Source organism: Saccoglossus kowalevskii, chromosome 5 (assembly GCF_978046115.1).
Source record: "Saccoglossus kowalevskii chromosome 5, keSacKowa6.1, whole genome shotgun sequence".
In the NCBI taxonomy this organism is placed as follows: Eukaryota; Metazoa; Hemichordata; class Enteropneusta; family Harrimaniidae; genus Saccoglossus; species Saccoglossus kowalevskii.
Genome location: NC_140645.1, coordinates 37,661,411 through 37,687,698, shown reverse-complemented (window position 1 = coordinate 37,687,698; position 26,288 = coordinate 37,661,411). Strand labels below are relative to the sequence as shown.

Below are 26,288 nucleotides of genomic sequence, written 5' to 3'. Positions count from 1 at the left end.
AGAATTCGAGTTCACGCGAGATCTGTTGGCAGGTTTCCGTATAAACTAATAAATCGGCGCACCGTCATTCACCGGTCAGTAGCACATGAACGGTACGCGACCATTCCATGTGAACACAGGTCTGGCTGTTGCCTCTATGGACGGTACCATTCCATGTGAATCATAGGTCTGACTGTTGCCACTATGAGCGGTATCATTTCATGTGAATAACAGGTTTGACTGTTGCTTCTGGACAGTAGCATTTCATGTGAATCATAGGTCTGGCTGTTGCCTCTGGGCAGTAGCATTTCATGTGAATCATAGGTCTGACTGTTGCCTCTATGGGCGGTACCATTCCATGTGAACACAGGTCTGACTGTTGCCTCTATGGGCGGTACCATTCCATGTGAACACAGGTCTGACTGTTGCCTCTATGGGCGGTATCATTCCATGTGAATAACAGGTCTGACTGTTGCCTCTATGAGCGGTATCATTTCATGTGCATCATTGGTCTGACTGTTGCCTCTATGGGCGGTACCATTCCATGTGAACACAGGTCTGACTGTTGCCTCTATGGGCGGTACCATTCCATGTGAACACAGGTCTAACTGTTGCCTCTATGGGCGGTACCATTTCATGTGAATCATAGGTCTGACTGTTGCCTCTATGGGCGGTACCATTCCATGTGAACACAGGTCTGACTGTTGCCTCTATGGGCGGTACCATTCCATGTGAATCATAGGTCTGACTGTTGCCTCTATGGGCGGTACCATTCCATGTGAATCATAGGTCTGGCTGTTGCCATTATGGGCAGTAGCATTTCATGTGAACACAGGTCTGACTTTTGCCTCTATGAGCGGTATCATTCCATGTGAACACAGGTCTGGCTGTTGCCTCTATGGGCGGTATCATTCCATGTGAATCATAGGTCTGACTGTTGCCTCTATGGGCGGTACCATTCCATGTGAATAACAGGTATGGCTGTTGCCTCTATGGGCGGTACCATTCCATGTGAATCACAGGTCTGGCTGTTGCCATTATGGGCAGTAGCATTTCATGTGAATCACAGGTATGGCTGTTGCCTCTATGGGCGGTACCATTCCATGTGAATCACAGGTATGGCTGTTGCCTCTATGGGCGGTACCATTCCATGTGAATCACAGGTCTGGCTGTTGTCATTATGGGCAGTAGCATTTCATGTGAATCACAGGTATGGCTGTTGCCTCTATGAGCAGTATCATTCCATGTGAATAACAGGTCTGACTGTTGCCTCTATGAGCGGTATCATTTCATGTGAATCATAGGTCTGACTGTTGCCTCTATGGGCGGTACCATTCCATGTGAACACAGGTCTGACTGTTGCCTCTATGGGCGGTACCATTCCATGTGAACACAGGTCTGACTGTTGCCTCTATGGGCGGTACCATTTCATGTGAATCATAGGTCTGACTGTTGCCTCTATGGGCGGTGCCATTCCATGTGAACACAGGTCTGACTGTTGCCTCTATGGGCGGTACCATTCCATGTGAATCATAGGTCTGACTGTTGCCTCTATGGGCGGTACCATATTTCATGTGAACACAGGTCTGGCTGTTGCCTCTATGGGCGGTACCATTCCATGTGAATCATAGGTCTGGCTGTTGCCATTATGGGCAGTAGCATTTCATGTGAACACAGGTCTGACTTTTGCCTCTATGAGCGGTATCATTCCATGTGAACACAGGTCTGGCTGTTGCCTCTATGGGCGGTATCATTCCATGTGAATCATAGGTCTGACTGTTGCCTCTATGGGCGGTACCATTCCATGTGAATCACAGGTATGGCTGTTGCCTCTATGGGCGGTACCATTCCATGTGAATCACAGGTCTGGCTGTTGCCATTATGGGCAGTAGCATTTCATGTGAATCACAGGTATGGCTGTTGCCTCTATGGGCGGTACCATTCCATGTGAATCACAGGTATGGCTGTTGCCTCTATGGGCGGTACCATTCCATGTGAATCACAGGTCTGGCTGTTGTCATTATGGGCAGTAGCATTTCATGTGAATCACAGGTATGGCTGTTGCCTCTATGAGCAGTATCATTCCATGTGAATAACAGGTCTGACTGTTGCCTCTATGAGCGGTATCATTTCATGTGAATCATAGGTCTGACTGTTGCCTCTATGGGCGGTACCATTCCATGTGAACTCAGGTCTGACTGTTGCCTCTATGGGCGGTACCATTCCATGTGAACACAGGTCTGACTGTTGCCTCTATGGGCGGTACCATTTCATGTGAATCATAGGTCTGACTGTTGCCTCTATGGTCGGTGCCATTCCATGTGAACACAGGTCTGACTGTTGCCTCTATGGGCGGTACCATTCCATGTGAATCATAGGTCTGACTGTTGCCTCTATGGGCGGTACCATATTTCATGTGAACACATGTCTGGCTGTTGCCTCTATGGGCGGTACCATTCCATGTGAATCACAGGTCTGGCTGTTGCCATTATGGGCAGTAGCATTTCATGTGAACACAGGTCTGACTTTTGCCTCTATGGGCGGTATCATTTCATGTGAACACAGGTCTGACTATTGCCTCTACCACCCCGCACATTCAATCGAAACAACAACACCAGCAAAAGTGTCATAGTAAACTATAAACAGGGAGACTTGATAGTGGGGTGGCCCAACTTACAACGCTTCATACAAGAAAATCGGAATTCGGTTTTAGGAGCGCGCAACAATATGAGTCGATATGAACACTGCTGTTAGACAGGATGTTTATTTTTGTATCTACACAAACTCACACTCTTTCATGTTTTTAAATTATGAGTACTTAACTCATTGGCTCTGAATAAAAAAATATCCCGGCTGTTCGTGTTTTAACATTGTTGTCTATGTGGATTTTATTTATAGTATAAGCGCGGTGGTCGTCGTGCAGCACGTATTCGAATTTCATGTAAATAAACAATATATTTTACACGCGTTGTATACGTCGCTATGAGTCCCATATCAAACAGGACGCGGCACGACGACTGCCGCCCTTATAGTGCTCTACGTAGATACATTTATAACGAGTTGCGTCAAACAGCAACACGGCCACATCAATAAGTTATATTAGTTCTCCAGAAGCCACACAATGCGTCATGGAGAACACATCTCAGATGAGTGTGTTTCTTCCTTCCCGTGGAAACCACTTGTAATATCATTGCCGCTGTACCGTGTGAGGTTTCCTTGAAGACTATCTTATCACAGCTTTGAGTGTTTATTCCAATCAAGGTAAAAGACCGTGTAGTGTCACGTGACAATGGTGCCAATATGCTACGAGATTTCTCCGTCTGGTTTATTAAGCGATGGTTTTGAAACGCAATCATCGTCGCATATTGCAATACGTCACTGGGATAGTTCTTGTATGGTTGCATCATTGCGATATTCTCAGTTATACGTTTGTAATTATTGTTATGCTATAAAGCTTTCAAATATTTAACAAGGATGGTAGATAAAAATAATTTGAATAGTTGATATAGTTTTGTTTTACGTCGGGAAAATTTGTACGTTATGTGTACCTCCAAACAGCAGCAAATATAACTCCCGGTGGAGGGACGATGCTGGATCACGTAATTGGTCTTGAATGTTGTTACTGTAGATTTTGCTATTCACGATTCATTCGATTCAATTACGTAGACCTTGGCGTTGTTTCATGAAATTCAACACTGTGATAACCATTTTATTTAAATTAATCACATTGTGATTAGAAACTAACGAGGAATGTGTTAACGACGTAAGTATCTTGTTCACCATGCAATCATATTAAAATCAAATCAAAGTACGCATGCGCAAATGAATGCGCACACGTCGCTGGAAACCAATGATATTGTTAATTTCCTGTGTGGTCATTACAGGTGCCAAGTTCTTCATTACTCTGCCAACACGGATAAATCAGCGAATACCGCCTTCTAATTGTTGCTCTCCCAAGAGGTCATGTGATATCCATATAACGCAAATTCCCAGTCACGTGAGATGTGAAGTGAATTGCTCCTTTTCCGGTTATTGGGCCCAGTATGACGTCATTAATGATGTTTATTCGCATGGTAGTCAAGACTACCGTTTCCAACTTTCAAACCTGGTAGATTTCTGTTAAAGTTGTATTTCTTCTCACTATCTCTATCTCCTATTGTGTATATCCATATGATACCTGTTGTGTATATCCATGCGATATCTATTGTGTATATTCATGCGATACCTATTGTGTATATCCATGCGATACCTATTGTGTATATCAAAGCGATACCTATTGTGTATATCCATGCGATACCTATTGTGTATATCAAAGCGATACCTATTGTGTATACCAAAGCGATACCTATTGTGTATATCCATGTGATACCCATTGTGTATATCCATATGATACCTATTGTGTATATCCATGCGATACCTATTGTGTATATCCATGCGATACCTATTGTGTATATCCATGCGATACCTATTGTGTATATCCATGCGATACCTATTGTGTATATCAAAGCGATACCTATTGTGTATATCCATGCGATACCTATTGTGTATATCAAAGCGATACCTATTGTGTATACCAAAGCAATACCTATTGTGTATATCCATGCGATACATATTGTGTATATCAATGTGATACCTTGTGTATATCCATGCGATACCTGTTGTGTATATCCATGTGATACCTTGTGTATATCCACGCGATACCTATTGTGTATATCCATGCGATACCTATTGTGTATATCCAAGCGATACCTATTGTGTATATCCATGCGATACCTATTGTGTATATCCATGCGATACCTATTGTGTATATCAAAGCGATACCTATTGTATATACCAAAGCAATACCTATTGTGTATATCCATGCGATACCTATTGTGTATATCAATGTGATATCTTGTGTATATCCATGCGATACCTATTGTGTATATCCATGTGATACCTTGTGTATATCCATGCGATACCTATTGTGTATATTAATGTGATACCTTGTGTATATCCATGCGATATCTATTGTGTATATCAAAGCGATACCTATTGTGTATACCAAAGCGATACCTATTGTGTATATCCATGCGATACCTATTGTGTATATCAATGTGATACCTATTGTGTATATCAAAGCGATAACTATTGTGTATACCAAAGCGATACCTATTGTGTATATCCATGTGATACCTATTGTGTATATCCATGCGATACTTATTGTGTATATCCATGCGATACCTATTGTGTATATCAAAGCGATACCTATTGCGTATATCCATGCGATACCTATTGTGTATACCAAAGCGATACATATTGTGTATATCCATGCGATACCCATTGTGTATATCCATGTGATACCTATTGTGTATATCCATGTGATACCTTGTGTATATCCATGCGATACCTATTGCGTATATCCATGCGATACCCATTGTGTATATCCATGCGATACCTATTGTGTATATCAAAGCGATACCTATTGTGTATATCCATGCGATACCTATTGTATATATCCGCGCGATACATGCAATATATGCCGTCGCACTGTGACATCATATGTTTACATTGTTGCCAAACAGCATGCACATGTGTGATAACAAAAGTCGCTTGCTGATCAACACAGGCTCGCGATCTGCTGCTACAACATTACCCAAAAGTTGTGTTATATATAATAACAGAAACAGACAACAATCCGTTATTTTATCTTCAAGTGCAAGCGACCGGTTCTGGACAACAGTTACTGCGCACGCGCACAGAAAATAAACAAGCGTGACGGCCTATACTACCCGCGGTTTTCAGCATCACATGATACCGCTGACCGAGTACGTCACACATTCTGCTGTCTCGTTCGTAGCCAGTCGTTTCAATGCACACTGAAACGACCCTCTAAATATCTATAAATTACACCACTCCAGACAGAAGGTAAATATTTGATTTGAAATAGTGACAAATCCCGCAGAAGTTCATTTAATTGTATGCACGAGACGTTGGTCGTCCGCGCCATCAACGTCACCAACCAATTAGAACAAGCCTACAATTTGTTGATACAACAACACGCGCCAGAAAATCGAGAACAAATTTTATTCTTGTGATAAGAACTTGAGATTTTTCGGAGACAAAGAAGTTGACTATAATTAAATAACTCCTTCAAAGTTGTAATATTACAATAACAACCCAAAATTGATCCTAGAATCGAATATTTCTGGTTCTATTGAACGTGCTCATAAATGTTGAAAATATATAGTCTGCCACTGTGTAATGCCACGTGATTAATGACGTAATCCTTGAAAACGGTTTCAGACGGTGTTTCTTTCACACTTTTTAAAAATCCCAATTTCCTTTTTTCGTGTTTAATATTTCTACCATAGTTGAGTCCTAATAGACGCGATCAACTTACTCGAGGCGAGGGTTTGACCTCTGACCTCATCATGTTTGTCACGCCACAACCCCAATGACAGGTGAGATAGCTTTACATCCCCGGTATTAACTGTGATAACTGCTCGGTAGCTGTCAGCCAATCAGCAGCCGCCTGGGGACATGACGAAACTGAGGCCCAGTCCCGATAACAGTATCATGGCTTTTACTGTCAAATTAAATCTATCACACTGACTGTGTTCTAAGATATCAAGATAAATCAGTCTGTACTGCCATTTTAATGATATTCATCATAGTCATTGATTTAAAACATAACTTTTCCATCTCTGTTTAATATAGTTGATAATATGTTAAATTGAAACTACTAAAGTGCTATAGTACAGGACATATACGTATATAATCATTTTTGCCGCCAACATTCACATGCAACATTGTGCACAATTTTATGGAATTTTTAAATAAATTCGTTGTTAAATTTAGACCAAAAATGTCGTCCATAAAGGTTTAGTTTTATCACGTGACACAATATGTTGAGTTCGACCCCAATCCCATTTTATTTTCACTGCAGAATATTTAGTTAAAAGCTGTGCCGCGTACGTAACTCGCAACGACCATATCTGGTTAAAACAGGGTGTGTTTAACAAGCTTTTTCTAGCATCTTCAAATTTCACGTGAAAAGAGAGAAAAATATACTCAAAAGCCAAAAACATAGATTATATTTTAATCAGTTTGCCTGACGACACACTTCCCATCTATCGCAACAACGAGAATAGTCACATTATATCAGCTTGGTAGCGTTCTGTATCGTGGTGGCCTCGTTTTTGTGTTACTTAGTATCCGATCTCCAGTTCAAGTATTGGATCGGGGCGTTTAAATCTCAATTCTTTTGGTATCCATAATGCATCACGATTACATCACATGAGTGGGTAAACTCCGCTTCCGAAAAAAAATGACTCGGTAAGGGAACCGCACATACATTAGGTTGATTCTGGTGTTTTCTCGAAACCAGAAAAGGCGGCGTATATGGACACAAGATGATCAGATATCGATGGATTCAGCATTGTAATTTCGTAGATGGAACTTAACTACAGAGTTGAATCGGAGTATGTGAATATTGGGATCCCGGATGTAGATTAGATAGCTGAGTGGCGGAAGGTTTGAGAAGACCTCCAGGGAATTGAATCTAGAATACAAATAAGTTTATCGGACTTCGTATCAGGATTAGCGGTGTATATATTATTACAGTCAACTCTCGTGAGAGTGATTTATATTCAATATTGGTTAGACAACAAAAAGATGCCCATCAAACCGGAAAATTTCGGATGGCTTTACAGTTTCATTGCCCTGTGATTCGTTGTTGATGTTATTCCGTCATTTGGTCTTTTCTCGACCGATGACAAGATCGAACGCTCAAATGTACTTGATTCATGACGTTATATAGGTCGCAAAGTCTAAAATAACGGCGATGGTTTTTGAAGTCACGGTGGCAATAACGACGATGGGCAATTTTGTCAACAGCTTGCGTTCTAATCTTTCAACGAGAAGGGGCATTATCTTTCATTAGGAGGATATCCTAATTAGTTTAACTTACTGCACATATTTAGTTGTGCTTTTAACATAAAATAAAAAGTATTTGATTTGGAACAGAAATATCCCGCCGCTGGGGTAGACTCCTAGTTGACTCCACCCCTTCTCCCGTGGAGAATATGTCATCATATCTGTACACATCTTCATTGAACTATGTGCATGTTTCAAGAGAGTCTCTGGCAAACAGGAAACGACCAGACTCGATTGATGTCAGATCTGCCTCACAGTGGTACTTGCTATCGTCCGGTAATCAAGATATGCATCTCTTCCCGTGCCCTGCTCTTTTTTCCTACTTTAAATCACGTTTGTATCCCCGGGTTACGCGCACATTTACTGTTTCAGATACCGTAATTACACAACCAGACGCTGTCACTTTGGGAATTAATCAGAAAGGTTGTTGTTTTTTGTTTTTTTATTTCATAGTTTATTTATCACACTGTTCAAGTCCTGTGGATTTTTGTAGTGGGCTAAACCGCAAATGTTCTTGTATTTGCAACATTTATTAAGATAAACCAGAGTTTCACCAAATACATCTATTGTCGTTTGAATTAAGGATAGAAATAGTCCTTTTTTCACGAGAATTGGTTGACATGTTTGACAATAAACTCACCTGACGAAGCTAGTCTGCTACTTGCCGCGCCGAACATTTGATATGGATCTGAAAAATACAATAATAGAAGGACATGAGAAACATATTACCCAGGTTTTACGGAAACAATATTTTTATCACAGCTGTTTCATAATCCGGGTAAAATGCTATGAGTTGCTTTGCCGCGCCGTGTTCGACACTGGTCCATGCATGTGACGCATTATGCAGTCCGTGTAAAAAAATGGTTTTTATATTCACAGATTTTAGAAATAAGCATCACGACGTAAAATACCGTTACCTTTCGGCACCTTGAAAGCGAGAAAAACGAAACGCGATGACAACAACTTACTAAATGCAATGAAACCAAACTACGAAACGCACTGAAACCAAACTACGAAACGCATTGCAATCAAACAACGAAACGTACTGAAACCAAACTACGAAACGCACTGAAATCAAACTACGAAACACACTAAAATCAAACTACGAAACGCACTGAAATCAAACTACGAAACGCAATGAAATCAAACTACGAAACGCACTGAAATCAAACTACGAAACGGACTGAAATCAAACTACAAAACGCACTGAAATCAAACTACGAAACGCACTGAAATCAAACTACGAAGCGCACTGAAATCAAACTACGAAACGCACTGAAACCAAACTACCAAACGCACTGAAATCAAACTACAAAACGCACTGAAACCAAACTACGAAACGCACTGAAATCAAACTACGAAACGCATTGCAATCAAACTACCAAACGCACTGAAATCAAACTACAAAACGCACTGAAATCAAACTACAAAACGCACTGAAATCAAACTACTAAACGCACTGAAATCAAACTACAAAACGCAATGAAACCAAACTACGAAACGCACTGAAATCAAACTACGAAACGCATTGCAATCAAACTACCAAACGCACTGAAATCAAACTACAAAACGCACTGAAATCAAACTACAAAACGCACTGAAATCAAACTACGAAACGCACTGAAACCAAACTACCAAATGCACTGAAATCAAACTACAAAACGCACTGAAATCAAACTACGAAACGCACTGAAACAAAAACGTCATGATATCAAACTTCGAAGCGCGCTCACGTGAAACACCCCGTCGCAAAACTGTTAACAAAACTTGAAAGCACTACAAATTCTTGATATTTTAGGGAGTAAAAGGCTTTGCGAATTGCGAGACGAAGCGTTAATCCCTACTTTGTCGGTTATTTTAGATTGGAACATGGGAAAACCAGTGCATACAATTAAGGTTCATAACTAAAAGTAGTAGTTCGGGCATCCCAAAGTCTTTTCTTTGGGATTTAAAACGCAAAATCACAAAGAATGTTAGCTACGATCATCCTTACATTCACACCGTCTCGTGTTCGATATGAGTGCCGTTCGATGTATACAACTTGAATGCATGTAAAACAGCGTGTTTTGAACTTCCAGTATTCGAAACGCGTGCTCCACGACGACTGTGGGGTTTTAATGTTCTTACTTTTGATAACGAAATTGGACTATCAACTTGACCCCCAATTTGTTCAATACAATTAACAATATAATAATCCGACCTGAGATAAATGTAAGGAGTTGAATTATTGACATGTGTGTATACTAGTATACACTGCGTCATTTGTCATGCAACTTATTGCAGGTAGCATTGCGTTCAAAGCGTTGACTACCGACTCAGTTTCCCGGCATGCTTCCTTCCGTAGCTGCTCGAGTTACCGCCACCAATGCAATTGTCATCTCTTTTCCTGATAAACACTCACGGAAAAGTCGATACGGAAACTAGTTTTCCAGTTAGCAAGGAAACCGGTGACGACTGGGAAAGACGATTTGGGGGCTCCAGTCGTGATTATTGCCGACTACTACACTGCAAAGTCAAGCTCACTTCCATACTAATGTGTCCTTTCCTCTGATAGAGACGACAAATTGAATATTCAATATTCCTAATCGGCTAGATTCAGTTTGGACCCTTTTTTCATGGGAGATAGTTAAAAAAAAAAAGCGGCATCGCCACACTGTGATCGGTGCTTTAAACGGAGCAGGTAAACGAAGCATACAGCAACTGTTATCATTAACGCTCCGTGAAGTAAGCGGTCATTAAAAGGTTTTCTGGAACAATTAATGTTATATTTAATTAGACAATGATTTTGCTAAAACGGCTGAATGTTACAGTCTGGGATGCCGCCGTGCCTTGAGGGTTGAGTAACTAAATTAAGTTGAAATACGACATAACGATTTCCCATACTGCGCGGCAACTGACTGGTCAAAGCACAGACCCTGCGGGTGGTTTTAATCGCTTACATGGACTGGTCACCCAGTCCGCTATATTTATTAGTCGTTTAGTCGCCTTTTAACGAACACCGATTACAATGGTATTTACGTTAATTTTGTTTGCAAACCGTCGTTTATCCATCTCCCTTGTGTGTTTGCGTCGGGTTTCCAATTACCTCAATTCTCTGCACCGTCTTCGCCGTTTTAGCAACTAGATTCGGTTGTGCTATATTGCCGACGGCTTTTTCGCTTTAAGCTAGTTGATGTGCACCAAAATAATCTAATGACGTAGATTCAAGGCACTCACATAGCTCTGTAACACTTCCTCAAAGTTCTGTCTTGACTTTGAATTTGGCAGATTAATAATACTAATACAATTTTAAACAATTTTACTTTTTTTATGTTCAACAAATATATTTTTTATGGGTGGGATGCGATCTCTGTTATTAATCTATGATTTCACCAATCTATGAATCAGGAGTTCGTCGTCCATATTTTTTACGTCACAAAGGTATGATGACACAGTTTGTACAAAGTTGGTCATCTGAGGTAGACAAAGTGGTGAGATATTGGCAAGTGGTGAATATTTTCTTTAACTTTAATTGTGGTCTATGCTGCTTCGTTTTCCGGGCCCTTTGCCATGTTTGGTGTACGCTTGGTGTCCGACGACACTTCCGACATGGCGACACCACGTACGTATTAAATGCGGCTGCCTTTAATCGTTTTTGTGCTCAATTAACGAAAAAAAGACGAAATAAATGAAATCAACATGACCCAAAACAGCATTGTGAGTCAATTAGTTACGGCAATACGGCTTAATTTCAAGGCTACGCTTCATAATCAGAAGTAGCTCTCCCCGAGCAAACTAAAATATAATACCAACTATCCGATATCCGATCAGACACCATAATATATTTTGTGCGTTTTACGTCCATGTAGACAAATTAATTGACAATATTACCATAATAGTATATATTTCAATTACACGTGATCATATTCAAAGTACCTTTAACGGTCGGGATTGACTTATTGACTGACAACGACTTTAAACAGTAACCTGACACGTGACTTATAGCAGCCTGTGTTGGGAATGCCCAAATCCAATCAGCATCCCCTGGGGGAGTGGGAATTATCTATTGCCGAGAAATAAAGACCGATTGTGCTTTTTTGAAGTCTCAAGCGGGCTACTGAGTATCTGGTTGTCCCATCTCATAGAACTATTGAATTAAGTATAAAATCACATTATATCGAAAAGTGATTGTAGGATTTATCTCCGCTACGCTCGATCAACCAGAATAACTGTGTTCGTTTCTCGTACATGTTTGCAGCTATCGCAAATACCCCCTCCCTCCGCCGATCGTTCGATGACATTACTCTTCCCGTCAACAGTAGACACGCGGGCGGATAAAATGAGCTATTAACCTCCAAAAATCCCCATATTTAGTGTCCATGCTCCTCTTTAATAACACTCATTTGGGATCGCGGCGGGCAGCTGTGAAGGGTACCGTGTTGACCTCATATCCCTCTATACGGGAGACAACTCCACCGTTAGACGGTGATGACATGATTACGTTTCCGCATCTCCGTCAGAAGGACGACAATTACAGTGATTGTCGCCTTCGGGTGATTTTTCAAGATATTGTGATGAATGTAATTCACACATAGAGGTGACATCCATCTAGCAAATGATGGAGATTACATCGAACATCATACCCCGTCGTCCACCGTGACTTCGGGACTCCGGAAAACGGCCATATTGTTAGTTTAAAGATTACCAAACTTTATAATATGCAACAAACGAGTGGTAATTAAAGGTGGATATCATTATATATTGCATATAATGTTTTATATAGCTAAAATTATAATGAAAGAATAATAAAATTAATAATAAAGAATAAAATAAATTATTAGTACATACACTGAATTTAATTTAGGCTTGGACGGCTTTATATAAAACATATGATCACATGACGGTTTAAAATAACTCGACCAATTACAACGTTTTGGCAGAAAAACACGTATGTTTATACTAGTAATTGCATAACGGTTAGTTTTACCTTTGACCCTGCTGCCTAAAAATGAAAATGTATATCTGCAAAAAATTAATTGCAAGCGTTTTGAATATATTTAATGGAATCTCTGTTCCACGCAAATCCGTCATCAATGGGGGAAAGACGCAGGGAATTATGGGAAAGTGCGTTACCAGGGATCTTCTCTAGCCAGTAAAAACTTTTTCTGCTGATTTTAATGTAACACGGAGTAAGTTGTTCAAATTTCTGAAACAACTAAGTAAAATTCAAACATAACAAATAATTATGTATAATAGTTGTCTTAAATGAGATACATTGATCAGTTCCAGATAATTTTAGTTTCGCACTTTTTGTCGTGACATCATAGTTTTGGATGTTCTTTACTTGGTTTGCGGTCATTCAAAATCAAAATGTACTCAGAGTTGAACCGTACTATTTTTGTTTGAAAGTTGTTCTGCCACAAGAACTTATGCTGTGATCGACATCCAGGTATCTTCCTAATCTAAGCTAGTTTACTATTATGTAGAATTGAATCGTTTCCATGGTGATTGACTTGTCGGTCTACAAACGCGTATTTAACATAGTCACATTATTTGTGCCGGAAAACGGAATATTTCATTTCTATTGATATGCCATTGTTTGGAAGTAATAGTCGTAAAATTAACCCATGGCGGGGGACTCTTCGAAAATCATACTGCGAAACTGAAATAGACAACTATTATGAAATGTTACCATGTCGCGTGCTGAGCTACACGCGCCTTGTGATTTCAAGCAGATAGCATTGTTCTGTTGTAGATTTAAATCGAAATTATGTAACAAAAAATGTATACTATTAACAGCTACATTATTGGACTCAAACAAAATATTAAAACATAGCAATTGTATGTAAGATGATTCCTGGCTCTTGATCGCCGACGAAGCAGCAGTTTCCTCGCTCATGTATAATACTAGTACAATAGAACAGAGATCGTCACGTGATGATCGTAGATAGGAACAAGCTGTCTTCTCAAACTGACGCTTGTTCACATCCGGGTTTCACACCTATTCCGATCGATTACCGTATGCGATATCAAAACACGGAAGTCTTTACAAATTGTTCATCTGATGTTATTCTTGTTGGGGAATAGGCGTATTTCCTACAGGAAGAATAATTCTCTGGAACGAGGTTGGAGATAGTTGTCTAACTATAAACATCCACCTTCAAAAGTGGTAATAATCTACTTGGATGTCGTCGAGTTTGGCGTGCTATACTGATAATCCAAATAAGGAAAAATATCCCACATATAGACATTGATGCTTCCCGAGTAAATTAACCGTAGAGTGATACGGCAAAACTAGATGTTTCTCTCGTCAACGCGCGTATCGGTTTCTGAAAAGTGTATCACACTATTTAGGGCGTAATATGCCAAAAAAGAGGGAAAGAAAATAATTTGGCCACCGTACCATGATTTTACCATATCAGGACTAGACGCAAATCGTTATTCTGGGTATACACCGATAGTTCACCGTTCATTGTAAGAAACATATGAAAAACATTATGAACTATTTTTAATATTCAATACAATTATACTATGTGGCTTGTAATCCAATATGGCGGTCATTTGAATTTATTACAAAATAGTGGAAAAAAAACACAGGAAACACAAATATGCTGGTACATTTTAAACTAGAACGAGAAAAAAAGAAAACAGCTAATTTGCTGAGATATTTTGGGGAATTTCACAGACATACCAGTCTAATCTGTCCCTAACTGTGTAAATAATTATCATCTAAACACAGCGCCCTCTCTGTCTTGTATAATAACGCGAATTATATAGTTTGATTCTAATATAATAGTATATTGTAATATTTAAAATATTTTTTATGCAGTTATTCATTTGCGCCCTATATATTTTAAATTATTTCGAATGCATGATTCACTTGGTAGAAAAGAGATAATTGGAAAAAAAAATTCTAAGATTTAATGAGGAGAGCAGAATAACTCAAAGTTGAAATGTATGACTATCGCATTGCTAAAGCTGTGCATGAGTACGTCACCCCACCCCAAGCGTATTGGCTGATTTAAATGATATCAACCTTTTCAGATGAATCAAATCGTAAATATTTTTGAAAAAAATAAACGACGCTATCATATTTTTAGAAATAAATATACAGCTGTTGAAAATAAACTTTAGCAAATCAGATAACTTGTCGTGGAACGAGGCTAAGGTGAGATGGTTGTCGTGATTTCTTTCCTGGCTGTTTCCTTTGCTACACTGAGAAGTCGATTTCCTTTCATGTTCGTTTCCCATGTGTCATTTCATACTGCTATCAGTGCTTAGCGATGAAATCAACAAACAATACCCAGTACAACATATGCTATTGAACAACTACCAACTCAATCTACTGATGACGTTATCAACACTATCATCATGCATATCAATGCGCAAACACGTGCGCGTCTCTTACACGTCACTTCCGGCATACTCAGAACCAATTCAATGGTAATTAAAATCTACGGGCTTTAGTTTAGTGAATGAAAAAAAGCTAAAAATCAATGCTCAGTAAAATTGGTGTAAAAAGATTTATATCTTATTGTCAATTTCACTCGTTCCTCATTCTTTATTCCATCTTTGGAACTCCGATGCATATCGGGCTCGTTCCAGGATGAATCAGAGCATTTACCCATTGTACCGAAATTCCTGTTTTGCGATTGGGGACGAAGATAAGGAAATACACGTCCAGTGCACTGCGCCGAGAATATTAAGTATTTCTTTGTTCACATTCCACGTCGTTTTCTTTCCACGACCAAGCGGAGGTTCAGCAAAATTAACAACCCTGTTTATCACACAAATGTATAACTCATGTCATACAAACAAATAACATCATGATTGAACTGTTTATCTTAAATGGAAGTGCCTCTCCATTCTCTCCATAGAAGATACGACACGACGGTTCCCTTGTTATTTCAAAGCGTTGCGAACCCCGAGTATTTCAAATTTATGCCATTTTGAATTTATTGTGAATATGATGCGAAAAACAGAATATCTATTTTGAATTCAGAGATAATTTTAAAACATATTATACAATTATCACATCCTAATTTGAATATCTGGAGGTGTGACGCAATATCCCATAGAATAAGCAACGTATGAAATTTCGTCTTTCACTCTCAGAGTGGGCTAATGTTTGAATGCCACGACTCTTGAATCCATTGTCCTGAGTGTCAAACTGTCGTTCAACTTGGGTAACCATACAGCGTTCTCAAACAAAATCAAGCGACAATATTCATAAGATTATTGTAATTATTGAGTGGCCTCTTAAGGATCAGAAATGTCTCCTTCACGAATCTGAAAAACTCTTTATGTTAACACTCATGTCATGCTGTCCATGTTACAACTATCACGTGTATCCTGAAAATACTGTGTCTAAATCTGTCCAACAAATATAAGTATGATTTTAAATCATATCTATGCACAAATTGCTGTATCAGATGCTAAAACTCCAACACGCCAATAATCACCATCAATTTTTAAACAACGCTTTTATTATTACTACGGATTGTTCGGGGTTTACTGACCGACTAACTCGTTGGCGTACTGAAATGGCATAACTTATTAACGAAAGCAAATGTTTGGAATCATGATTTATAATTGATTTTTCCTACACCGTAGCTTTATTAGTTGACATAGTATTACATGTCGTATTTATGGAAAATTTCCCTTGTGGTTGGATGGTACATCGCCATAAACATTCCCTATGTGGCGACCCCCCACCGATGGTGACCCCGCCCACCCCCACCGATGGTGACCCTCACCGATGCTAATTATATTTCAGTACAGTGATGCAACTATTGTGTTTCTTCCAATTATTTGTGTAGTTTATAACAAATCGAGAAGACACCTCATATAATACCTACGACTAACACAAAATGATGTAGTTTTATACACTACTACGCGTTATGATCATATCATCTGGGTGCCTACAGCAATACAGTATTCACAATGAAACCACTATCTACCCCATCGCTTCTGATATAGTTCCGGTCGCAGACAGAGATATGGTATTGTTATTAAAAGACATTTCTATCAGAAAAATATCAGAATAAGGGGCAACATCCTTCGTATTTTGTACAAATGAACAGACTCTGATTTTAATTATGATAAGAGACTATTCACATCTGTGGCTGGCATACGCACACTCTATCCAGAATAAGAGTTGAATACCCGGTATCTCAGTATAGTCGTTTTCATTTACCGCAATGTATCATGGGTGAAGGCAAACTGACAGACGAAGGGTAATACATGTAAGTTCAAAATGTATTAAATGGCCTCGCGAGTCTGGTGCAGATTTGAGTACTGTTAATAGGTTAATTATTCACTGGGTATTAATTTTGCTTATTTCGCTGAATGGAAATTTAGCATAGAACACATTATCTAAATGATAAAACAGTGAATTTAAAATCCACTGAATATGCCTGAAATCATGGTCACGGTAAATCAGAGAAATTTAAACCCAGTGAAAATTAGTCATTTTACAGTATTTTAATATGTGCAAAATTATTGGTAATTTGCCACCATCTTGACTCGCTGAATTTGTGGGGATCAGTGATGACCCAGTCCCTAGAAACCCCTAGAAACACGTAAAATGACCGCCATCTTGTCGTTACGTTTAAAAACCCACCTGTGTATTATAGTAAGGCTGTATATGTCTCGTGCAAATACAACTATTATAAATTCTTACCTGGTCGAATATGTGAATGCGAGGATTCCATAGTCGGTTTGGGTACTTGTGGAATGGAGGCCTGATAACCTGGAAACAATCAAATGTTTATGATTATAGTCATAATTTATTACTGTATCTAGGATTTATTTATTTATTTATTTATTTATTTATTTATTTATTTATTTATTTATTTATTTATTTATTTATTTGTTTATTTATTTATTTTTATTTTTATTTTTGATTGATTCATTTGCTCAAGTAACTCGTTTGATTATCTCTAATATTATCATACATCTTATAATTGACCAATTCACGGAATTGTCGTATCGACCAAATTTTTGCTGCGCGACAACTATACGATGAAAAAATCCATAACTTGCTTTCGAACAATGTTCCATACCTCAACTTATCAGTCTAATGCATTTAAAAAAGACAGGAAAGATGCGTGAATTTTCGATAAATTTGACTCGGCGGGAAAATTGTAGCGAACGACATGAAGCTATTATCCCATCAGTATGGCGCCACAGCGAGTTGCATCGGAAACATGAGCGTGGTTTCGGAAGCAAGACAGGATGATAACATAGTGATCCGGAAATACAACGACTAGATCCAGGGTAAAGTAAGAAATGTATGCACACTAATTTGCTTCAAGAAATTACTCTTCACTGGAATTCACAAATCTGACTTTAATTTGACATAAAATCAAAAATGTCAGGCAAAACGTCTATTCGAAACTATTAAGTGTGCGAGTCGTCACCAGTGTAGGGTCGCAATAATCCTGATCCAAATCATCATAAGCTTGTCAGCGCATTAGTAGTGTCTAGATCACGCAATATTGATTACATTTTAGTGAGGACGATACACCAAAAGCGGTTACACTGAATAAATCGGCATTTTTTCTGCCCAAAATAAGTATTGACATTCGTAATTACATATTTCAATAACATTTTTTGCCTGTCGTAGAAGAAGGAGTGTATAAATGAATACATACATATCAATGTTATCAAAACATCATCGAATTGTTCTTGTCGGCAGCCAAAGGTCGTGTAAAACAATTCCATTAAACTAACTATCACGTGACCTTTAGGCGGGAAATCGGATAATGGGATTACGGCATACTCTCAGAAAGTTGAAGATAAAACGATTTTGGCGGATTTTGCAATTAAAGGATGATACACTTACATGGCAGGTACTCTTTTTGACAAAAATCCGACGACAACACTAGTCATTAACCTTATTGATCTCAAAGGTTTTGTGGCGCAGACGACATCACAAATTAAAGTTTCCCACCGAAAGATTATCGGATACTGGTAGTACATTTTAGTAACCGTTTCAGTGAAACAATCATTCATGGCCACCAACAACGTTAACCGAAACGGAACGTGTTGTGGCAGACGACACATGATAAATGCTGAGAAATGACCGTCATCTTACTGAGTAAATGTTCACCGAATTCATAACCTCTGATTCGTGCACCATTGGCATTATTGGTAGATGTAATAAAACATAATGGTTGCACAATTATACTCATTTGATATCTCAACGGACTTTCACACGGTGAGCAGTAAAGTGAATTTGACTTTCTAACGCGTTATCTTTTTTTATAACTGTTAGCTTGTACATGAAATATTTGTGTAGAGTCTAAGATGTGGTCAGTGTTAGATAACCAATAAAGGAGTCTCTCCTTCAGAAAAAAAACGCAACGAAAACAATCACGATACTCGATAAAACGTTGGATTTAATTCCTGTTTTAATCCATTAAAATATCTACCCTCCGAGATCACTATAATGGAGTCGAGTTTGTGAGTAAACCGCGATGTTGGACATTAACGTTCAGGGGGTATCACCACGTGGCGGTTCGCCGTGGTTGGTTACTAACACGATATAGATGACCCTTTCCCAAAATTTGATGACAAGTCTATATTTTCCATTTAGCTAAATAACCCAATTGCAACATACTCCTAAAGGAAATACAATTAGGAGACAATAAAGTACATTGTTACCAAATGTTGGCGTTTATCTGCGGTGTCCTAAGGGAGATGCCGGACAGCGTTTCCATTACCATTCCCATATGGCCCTCGGTATTACCCGTCGCCGCAGTCTAAATGCACCGAACCCCCTAACTTAATGACAATAGTATATGTTGGCACGTTATCGAGTTATCGTTTTCAATTAGGGACCATAAACTGATTGCATTGAGCATGCGCCACAAATAATACATGGTTTTTTTGGGACTGCGAACACACATGCCAGGAAATATTTATTATGTTGCTGTATTTTTCCGTAATAATTTCTCAGCAATGATTTTGTCGCACTTTGAAAACTTAATAATAATCCGAAATAGAATATAGTTGACATAAAATTTGACTTTCTCTGTAAACAGTCAAAACGCATCAGTGAATTTCAGAAAAAAATGTTGCTTTTTATTAATTTGCGTTTAAGTTGCATAAGAAACCTGCACCGAGGTGACTGTGTTGTAGACACCGATTTGCATTATTTATGATGTAAGTTATTTGTCAGGGTTTGAATGACATATTTTCGGGAGGGAACTACCGTTGTAAAATCTGAAAATATGTATTCATCTTTGACTTTATTCCCTGTGATTCCCAAAAATCGCTTAAATTCGATTTCAATGACCCGCAGGTGGAAAGCGGTAGCTTCGCCTGTTTTTGTTGTATTTTTTTTTGTCTTCTTCCCTGTTTACATCGCGAAGCAAATATTCTTTTAATGAATGAGGCGTTATTATACCATTCACATGGTTTGCCCAAAGACAAATTACTAGTTGTGGGTTACTAGTGTGTGCACTGTATTTTTCGATTACGTCACCAACGCTCGACGTTTGTTCACGAAGTGATATAGTCACCAACTTATGCATACGCAGATTACATCCAAGCGATTTTACTCTCGTGGTATTTGAAATCTAACATTTACCTGTTACTTCCTGGTGAGGATTATTGTAGTGATAATAACGAGATTGGCTACGAACGAGGATGAAAAAGTGACAGAGTTGATGGCGTACTCAGACAACATGCAACATGACACTGGAAGCAGTATACAGTATATTCTAACAAAACATTGCTGTTACATTGAAGCAAAGACTATAGAGAAGATAGTCTTTGATTGAAGTTACTGTGGACTCTATTGTAACTTCTATACTACAACTGGCAATAATGTATTTTATTCACATAGTTAGGGGGTCCTCTCTCCAGGCCATTTTTATGTCAGGTTAATTAGCTCGCATTGGTTTTATTTTCTAACATCTATAATGTTTTCAGCTGGATATCACCAGGGGAGTGTACTTTCCATAATCTTCTGTATACCCTTAAACCTTAGTAAATACAACTGATTGATATGGCTTCCATGATCTGCTAGAATTTATAACTGAGAATAATTTTTATATTTAATGGCGAAATATATTAAAATATACTACTGATATTTCACTAATGCGAGGACTAGGTACCAATAAATAAGGCGCTATATTTTGCGTTGCAATACGCATGTTGTGTGTGCTGGGCTACACTGTTTGTGTTGTGTAACTTTTCTATAGTGTGTGTTGTGGGTGTGCCGCTGTGCTGTTGTATTTATTGTATTTTGTTGGGTTTACGAATCGTGCTGTTACATGACACTGTGCTCAATTGCATTATGTTGCGATGAGTTGCGATGCGTTGCGTTTTGTTGCGTGGCGTTGCGTTTCTTTTATTTGCATATCTAAATAATTTTGTGCTTTCTGTTTGAAAATGACTAATTTCACAACATCATTTACTGGTCAGTAAACAGCTTTCTATCCAATGAAATCATGTCTTTTTTCTGCGATGCAACATACTCATTTAAATGATTTCCTTTTCTATTGAATTTGTTTTTCAATAGAATACATATTTGCCCAGAAACGAAAAAACTGAAACGAAATTACTGAATAATCGGGAACTTTTCAAATATATTTTATATCAACTTGTGGTTTGATGCAACTGATTCATGCTCCGGCGTGTTGTATTTCAGGTTTCCAGAATGTTGTATTTCAGGTTTCCAGAGTGTTGTATTTCAGGTTTCCAGAGTGTTGTATTTCAGGTTTCCGAAGTGTTGTATTTCATGCTTCTAGAGTGTTGTATTTCATGTTTCCGAAGTGTTGTATTTCATATTTCCAGAGTGTTGTATTTCATATTTCAAAAGTGTTGTATTTCAGGTTTCCAGAGTGTTGTATTTCATATTTCAAAAGTGTTGTATTTCAGGTTTCCGGCGTGTTGTATTTCATGTTTCCGAAGTGTTGTATTTCAGGTTTCCAGAGTGTTGTATTTCATATTTCAAAAGTGTTGTATTTCAGGTTTCCGGCGTGTTGTATTTCAGGTTTCCAAAGTGTTGTATTTCATGCTTATACGTTCTAGAGTGTTGTATTTTATGTTTCCGAAGTGTTGTATTTCAGGTTACTAGAGTGTTGTATTTCAGGTTTCCGAAGTGTTGTATTTCAGGTTTCCAGAGTGTTGTAGTTCATATTTCCAGAATGTTGTATTTCATGTTTCAAAAGTGTTGTATTTCAGGTTTCCAGAGTGATGTATTTCATGTTTCCAAAGTGTTGTATTTCTTGCTTCCATTGCGACATATTTCATGTTTTCAGATATTTTTTCTTTTTTTGTAATTATTATACATATTAAATGTTTCAGTTTTCTGAAATGTATTTTAACGGACTGCCGAACATAAACATATATACGTTACGTGGAGGGGTGCGGGCAGCAAGATAGGGATGCACCAATGGACATATTGTGGCGGAGAACAAACGTTATCCCTGAATCATTAAATAAAAGCTTGAGAAAGCACGTCAAAAATGCGATAATAAATCCACCCTTTCTCTCCAATATTCAACCCTTATACACATAGAAGAACTTGTTTTATTTAATTCTGTTTGTGTTCAGAGAGAAAAAGAAGGTAGATGTATAAACAAAGTTTTGCTGTAATGAAATTTGAAGGAACGCAATCTTCCATCACTGCTTGCTGTGAATATATCACCCCCCCCCCCCACCCATGACGTATACATGTTTACCAACCTTTTAATATAAAGCTCGGAATAATTTCTCACAATCGGATTTTCTGCATTTCCCATATCAACTCGCCAAAAGTCATGGTGGCTTACTACTCACAATGCGCCGCGATATCGACTAACAGAAAGTCATTTCTGTCGTGTCGACTGCAGGGTTACGGTGTCTGACCGACAATATGCGTTGATATCATCCGGAGAAATTCTACACAGCGGGTAATGATAGTGTGTGGGGGGAGACGTGAAAGGAGGAACACTCGGAGCTAGTTGAACATATTTCGAAGGACGAAAATTGTCACAAAAGTGGAAATCTTTTTAACAGTTTCATGGTACGACACACAGGCTCGATGGGGTCGCCATTGACAACAACGAAGTACAATAATGACCGTTATTATGGATATAATATTGTTACCATCGAACGAACGTTAAAAATCATATCCCCCGTCGTGGCTTTGACGAAGCGCTTCTGACTTAGCACGATTTATTTCCGACCGGCTTTACACGATTCGTCTGTTTCACCCACGATTATACCCGTATAGTGATTAGAGTAGTTGACTTCGCTGAGTGAAGTGGCGCTGTACTGACTGCACGGTTACTAATAAATGCCACGATGCATGTCGATGTCGATGCTACATAATTTGACTGAAGCGCGTTTTAGCTTGATAACCCTTGGCGCCAGTTGCGACTATTTCTTTAATTTACCATTCACGTTCGATATCCCAACCCAACGAAGATTATCTTTGGTGTTAAATGCAATTGTAATAACGTAAAAGAAGAATGAAGTGCGTCGTTACTACCAATAACAATAACATGTAGCGATAAAAGCTGCAGCCGTTCGCTTTCAGTGAGAGACAAGACTACAATCTACGAAAACACTCACTAGCATTAACCTTTTTTTTTACAAAGACCACAATAAAATATATTACGACACAGATTTGTGTTGACCGAGTTTTAGCGGAGCATGTATCATTACAGCAGCTCGCGAAGTGGTTGGCGCGGCAGTGCACCGCGAACCAAACACACCCCGACTTTCTCCACTGCATCTTTGGCCAGCCACAGGCACAAGCCGTTTCGCATACGCCAATCTTTCTCAGCTACCCATCCTCCCCCTTTACTTTGACAATTATCAAATATGTATTTACTAAAACAGGACATCAGCAGTGAAGTAACGTGTTCCTCTTCAAGTTGGTCGTCTAAGCACTGTACCACATACTTCTTGGCTGGCGGACTGCATTTACTGAACGGCAGCGCGAATTACACTCAAACTAAGAAATACAATTTTAGCGAAAGACACTGACCTAATCAATCGGGTATTATTGAGTTCCATATTTGCCCTTGAATTGAGATTTGTGTGTCATATTTTGAGAATATTCTGATATCAAGCCGTATAAATATCAAATATATGTTTGGATGTGAGACGAGTCTCTTTAAAAACAAGAAAGTAGAATATTGCGTTTTCCATTTCCCCCGAATTTGTATATTTTCTGACAAATTGAAGGCATTTAAAAAAAAAATAATCCAATCTTCCAACACTTAGAAGAAAGCGGTTATCTTCCAATAGTCATTCAATAACATAAGATACAAATACTAAAAACAAATATGAATACCGGTAAACTAATGACGCAAAAAATGTTTGTGTATTCTCGACATTTTTTACTTATTTGTTCAGATAGGTTCACAAATTCTTAAAACACTATGGACCTGTTGGCGACATGTCTTATGTTTTAAAATTGATGTTTAGATATATATGGCTGATATAGTGATGGACTTACTTTTTTGTTGTGATGACGTAGATCCACCCCATGCGACTTGACGTTCTCGCATCAAACACTCATATGACGATTCGGCTTCAAAAAAAAATGAAAACAAGAAAAATCAATAAAACATGAAATAAAACAAAACATTCTATACTTTCTCAGGCCAATCTAAAATATTGGAATGTTGGCGAACGCTGAGTGGAATATAAACATAATACCAACATTCTAAGAAATAACACAAATCCAGCCTGAGTATTTAAATTGAAACTACTAGGCAAACGATTATTAAAAATGTATTTTTGTTACAAGAGCAACGGAACAAAATGATACTTTTAAATCTGCAGTTTTCATTTCTACACTAACTGCGATTCATTCAATGTTTCGTTGTGTATGTGTTATCCCCTCAGTCGTGCATCTCGTGGTTTTCATATACGATATACCGCCACCACACCGTAGTAATGTGCCATCGTCTGTTAAGCACACTGACCGAAGTGCGCGTTAAAGTGATACGGTATACACCGAAGGGACGATATTCAGAACGATTTATTCCAAAATATTTGCCACAAATGCCCCAAGCTGGTAAGATTGTAAATATTGTAAAATATTCATATATAATAGTGTACCACATTCCAAATCGGGAATTTTGAATATATACTAAATAAGAAAATGATATTGCCAATTCTTTTTTCATTTTTACAAAAATCTTCTGTTGTTCAAAGTTGACAAAAACAATTCTATAGATTTTAAGTGAATAGAGCAAAACATAACATGAAAAAATGACGGAGATGGTAGTTATGTGTGCCTTGCACTAAATTTGATACCCAACAACGTCTTTTCAGACTGGCAGGAAGTATTTGTCGAACATTCTGACAAAAAACTTATATAAACGAAAGTTTGAAAAATATAATTGTATTTGATCGTTTACTTTCTTTCGTAAATCTCACGGTTGTCATAACAACAAAAATGTAAATACCTGTAGGGGTAAGAAACATCGGACAGGCGAATTTGCAACTGCTATTGGCGCAGTCGGTCTGGGACGACATCTGCTTACAGGACCTCGCGAAGTCGGGGACAAACGGCGGCGCCGGTGATCTTCCGTGGGACTCCGTCTTGGCTGACTGGAAAATTGACTGCTACGTGAATTGTTTCCGAGCCGAGGTGTTTCCTTTTTTTCAGATAAGAGGTTATTTGTGGCTTCACCGAAGGAACAGACGATAGATAGAGACAAAATACTGAACTAACGCAGATAAATCGAAATCTGTCGGAAGTTGGCGTCAATTGTCACTACACGATGTTGTCGGTTGGAGCGTGGTTGGGGATATGTCGTTCCGTTCACGATATTGGGCACTTTACATCAATGAACCCAACCACTCAATTATGACAGAATGCAAGATTTGACATCAACGCTAGGGATGCAGATTTACTGACCCCCTAGCATGATGATGTTTATTTATCCAATACAAAGCCAGTTCGATAACACTTCCTCCCTCATCTGTACCAGATCTTCATACTTCTATGTGATTTATTATTATTATGATTTTGTAATCGATTGAACAAACGCAAGCTTAATTTGGAAGAAATCGGTGTTATTAATTGAGTATTAATCTAATTTATAAATAGAGCAAATTATAACAGATTTTCATAAAATCACGATGATATGCTCGGAGTTGGGAAAACAACTACAACTACAATGTTGTTGACAGCGATAAAAAACATGCAGTATTCCGACGTCCGTCTTTACATACCAGTGATACGGGTAGAAGTGAATTCCTTCACAATCTGTTCATCGATTAATGACGTCAGTGAATAGTCAAGAAATAGTTATTGGGGATTGGGTTAACGAATTAGATACTTGTACAAACTCGACAAATATAACCATTTTATATTTTTATTTTTTTATTTCGCAGAGAAAAAATACTCCTTCTTCCATCTGAGTTGTACAAATGTTCAATTTGCTGAATTATTC

General features: G+C 38.4%; 1 protein-coding gene across 1 annotated transcript in view; it reads right to left on the bottom strand.

Moving 5' to 3' along the window:
- The window catches only part of LOC100374192 (transcriptional regulator ERG homolog), a 42,158-nt gene extending 16,427 nt beyond the window's left edge, over positions 1–25,731 (bottom strand). Inside the window, exons 1-4 of the mRNA XM_078013436.2 lie at positions 25,296–25,731; positions 24,338–24,412; positions 17,558–17,626; positions 8,537–8,584 (exon numbers count right to left, since the gene is read on the bottom strand). Of these exons, the coding sequence (XP_077869562.1) occupies positions 8,537–8,584; positions 17,558–17,626; positions 24,338–24,412; positions 25,296–25,365 (262 nt within the window). The 5' untranslated portion in view covers positions 25,366–25,731. The remainder of the gene's footprint in view (positions 1–8,536; positions 8,585–17,557; positions 17,627–24,337; positions 24,413–25,295) is intronic.
- Between the last annotated feature and the right edge of the window lie 557 nt (positions 25,732–26,288).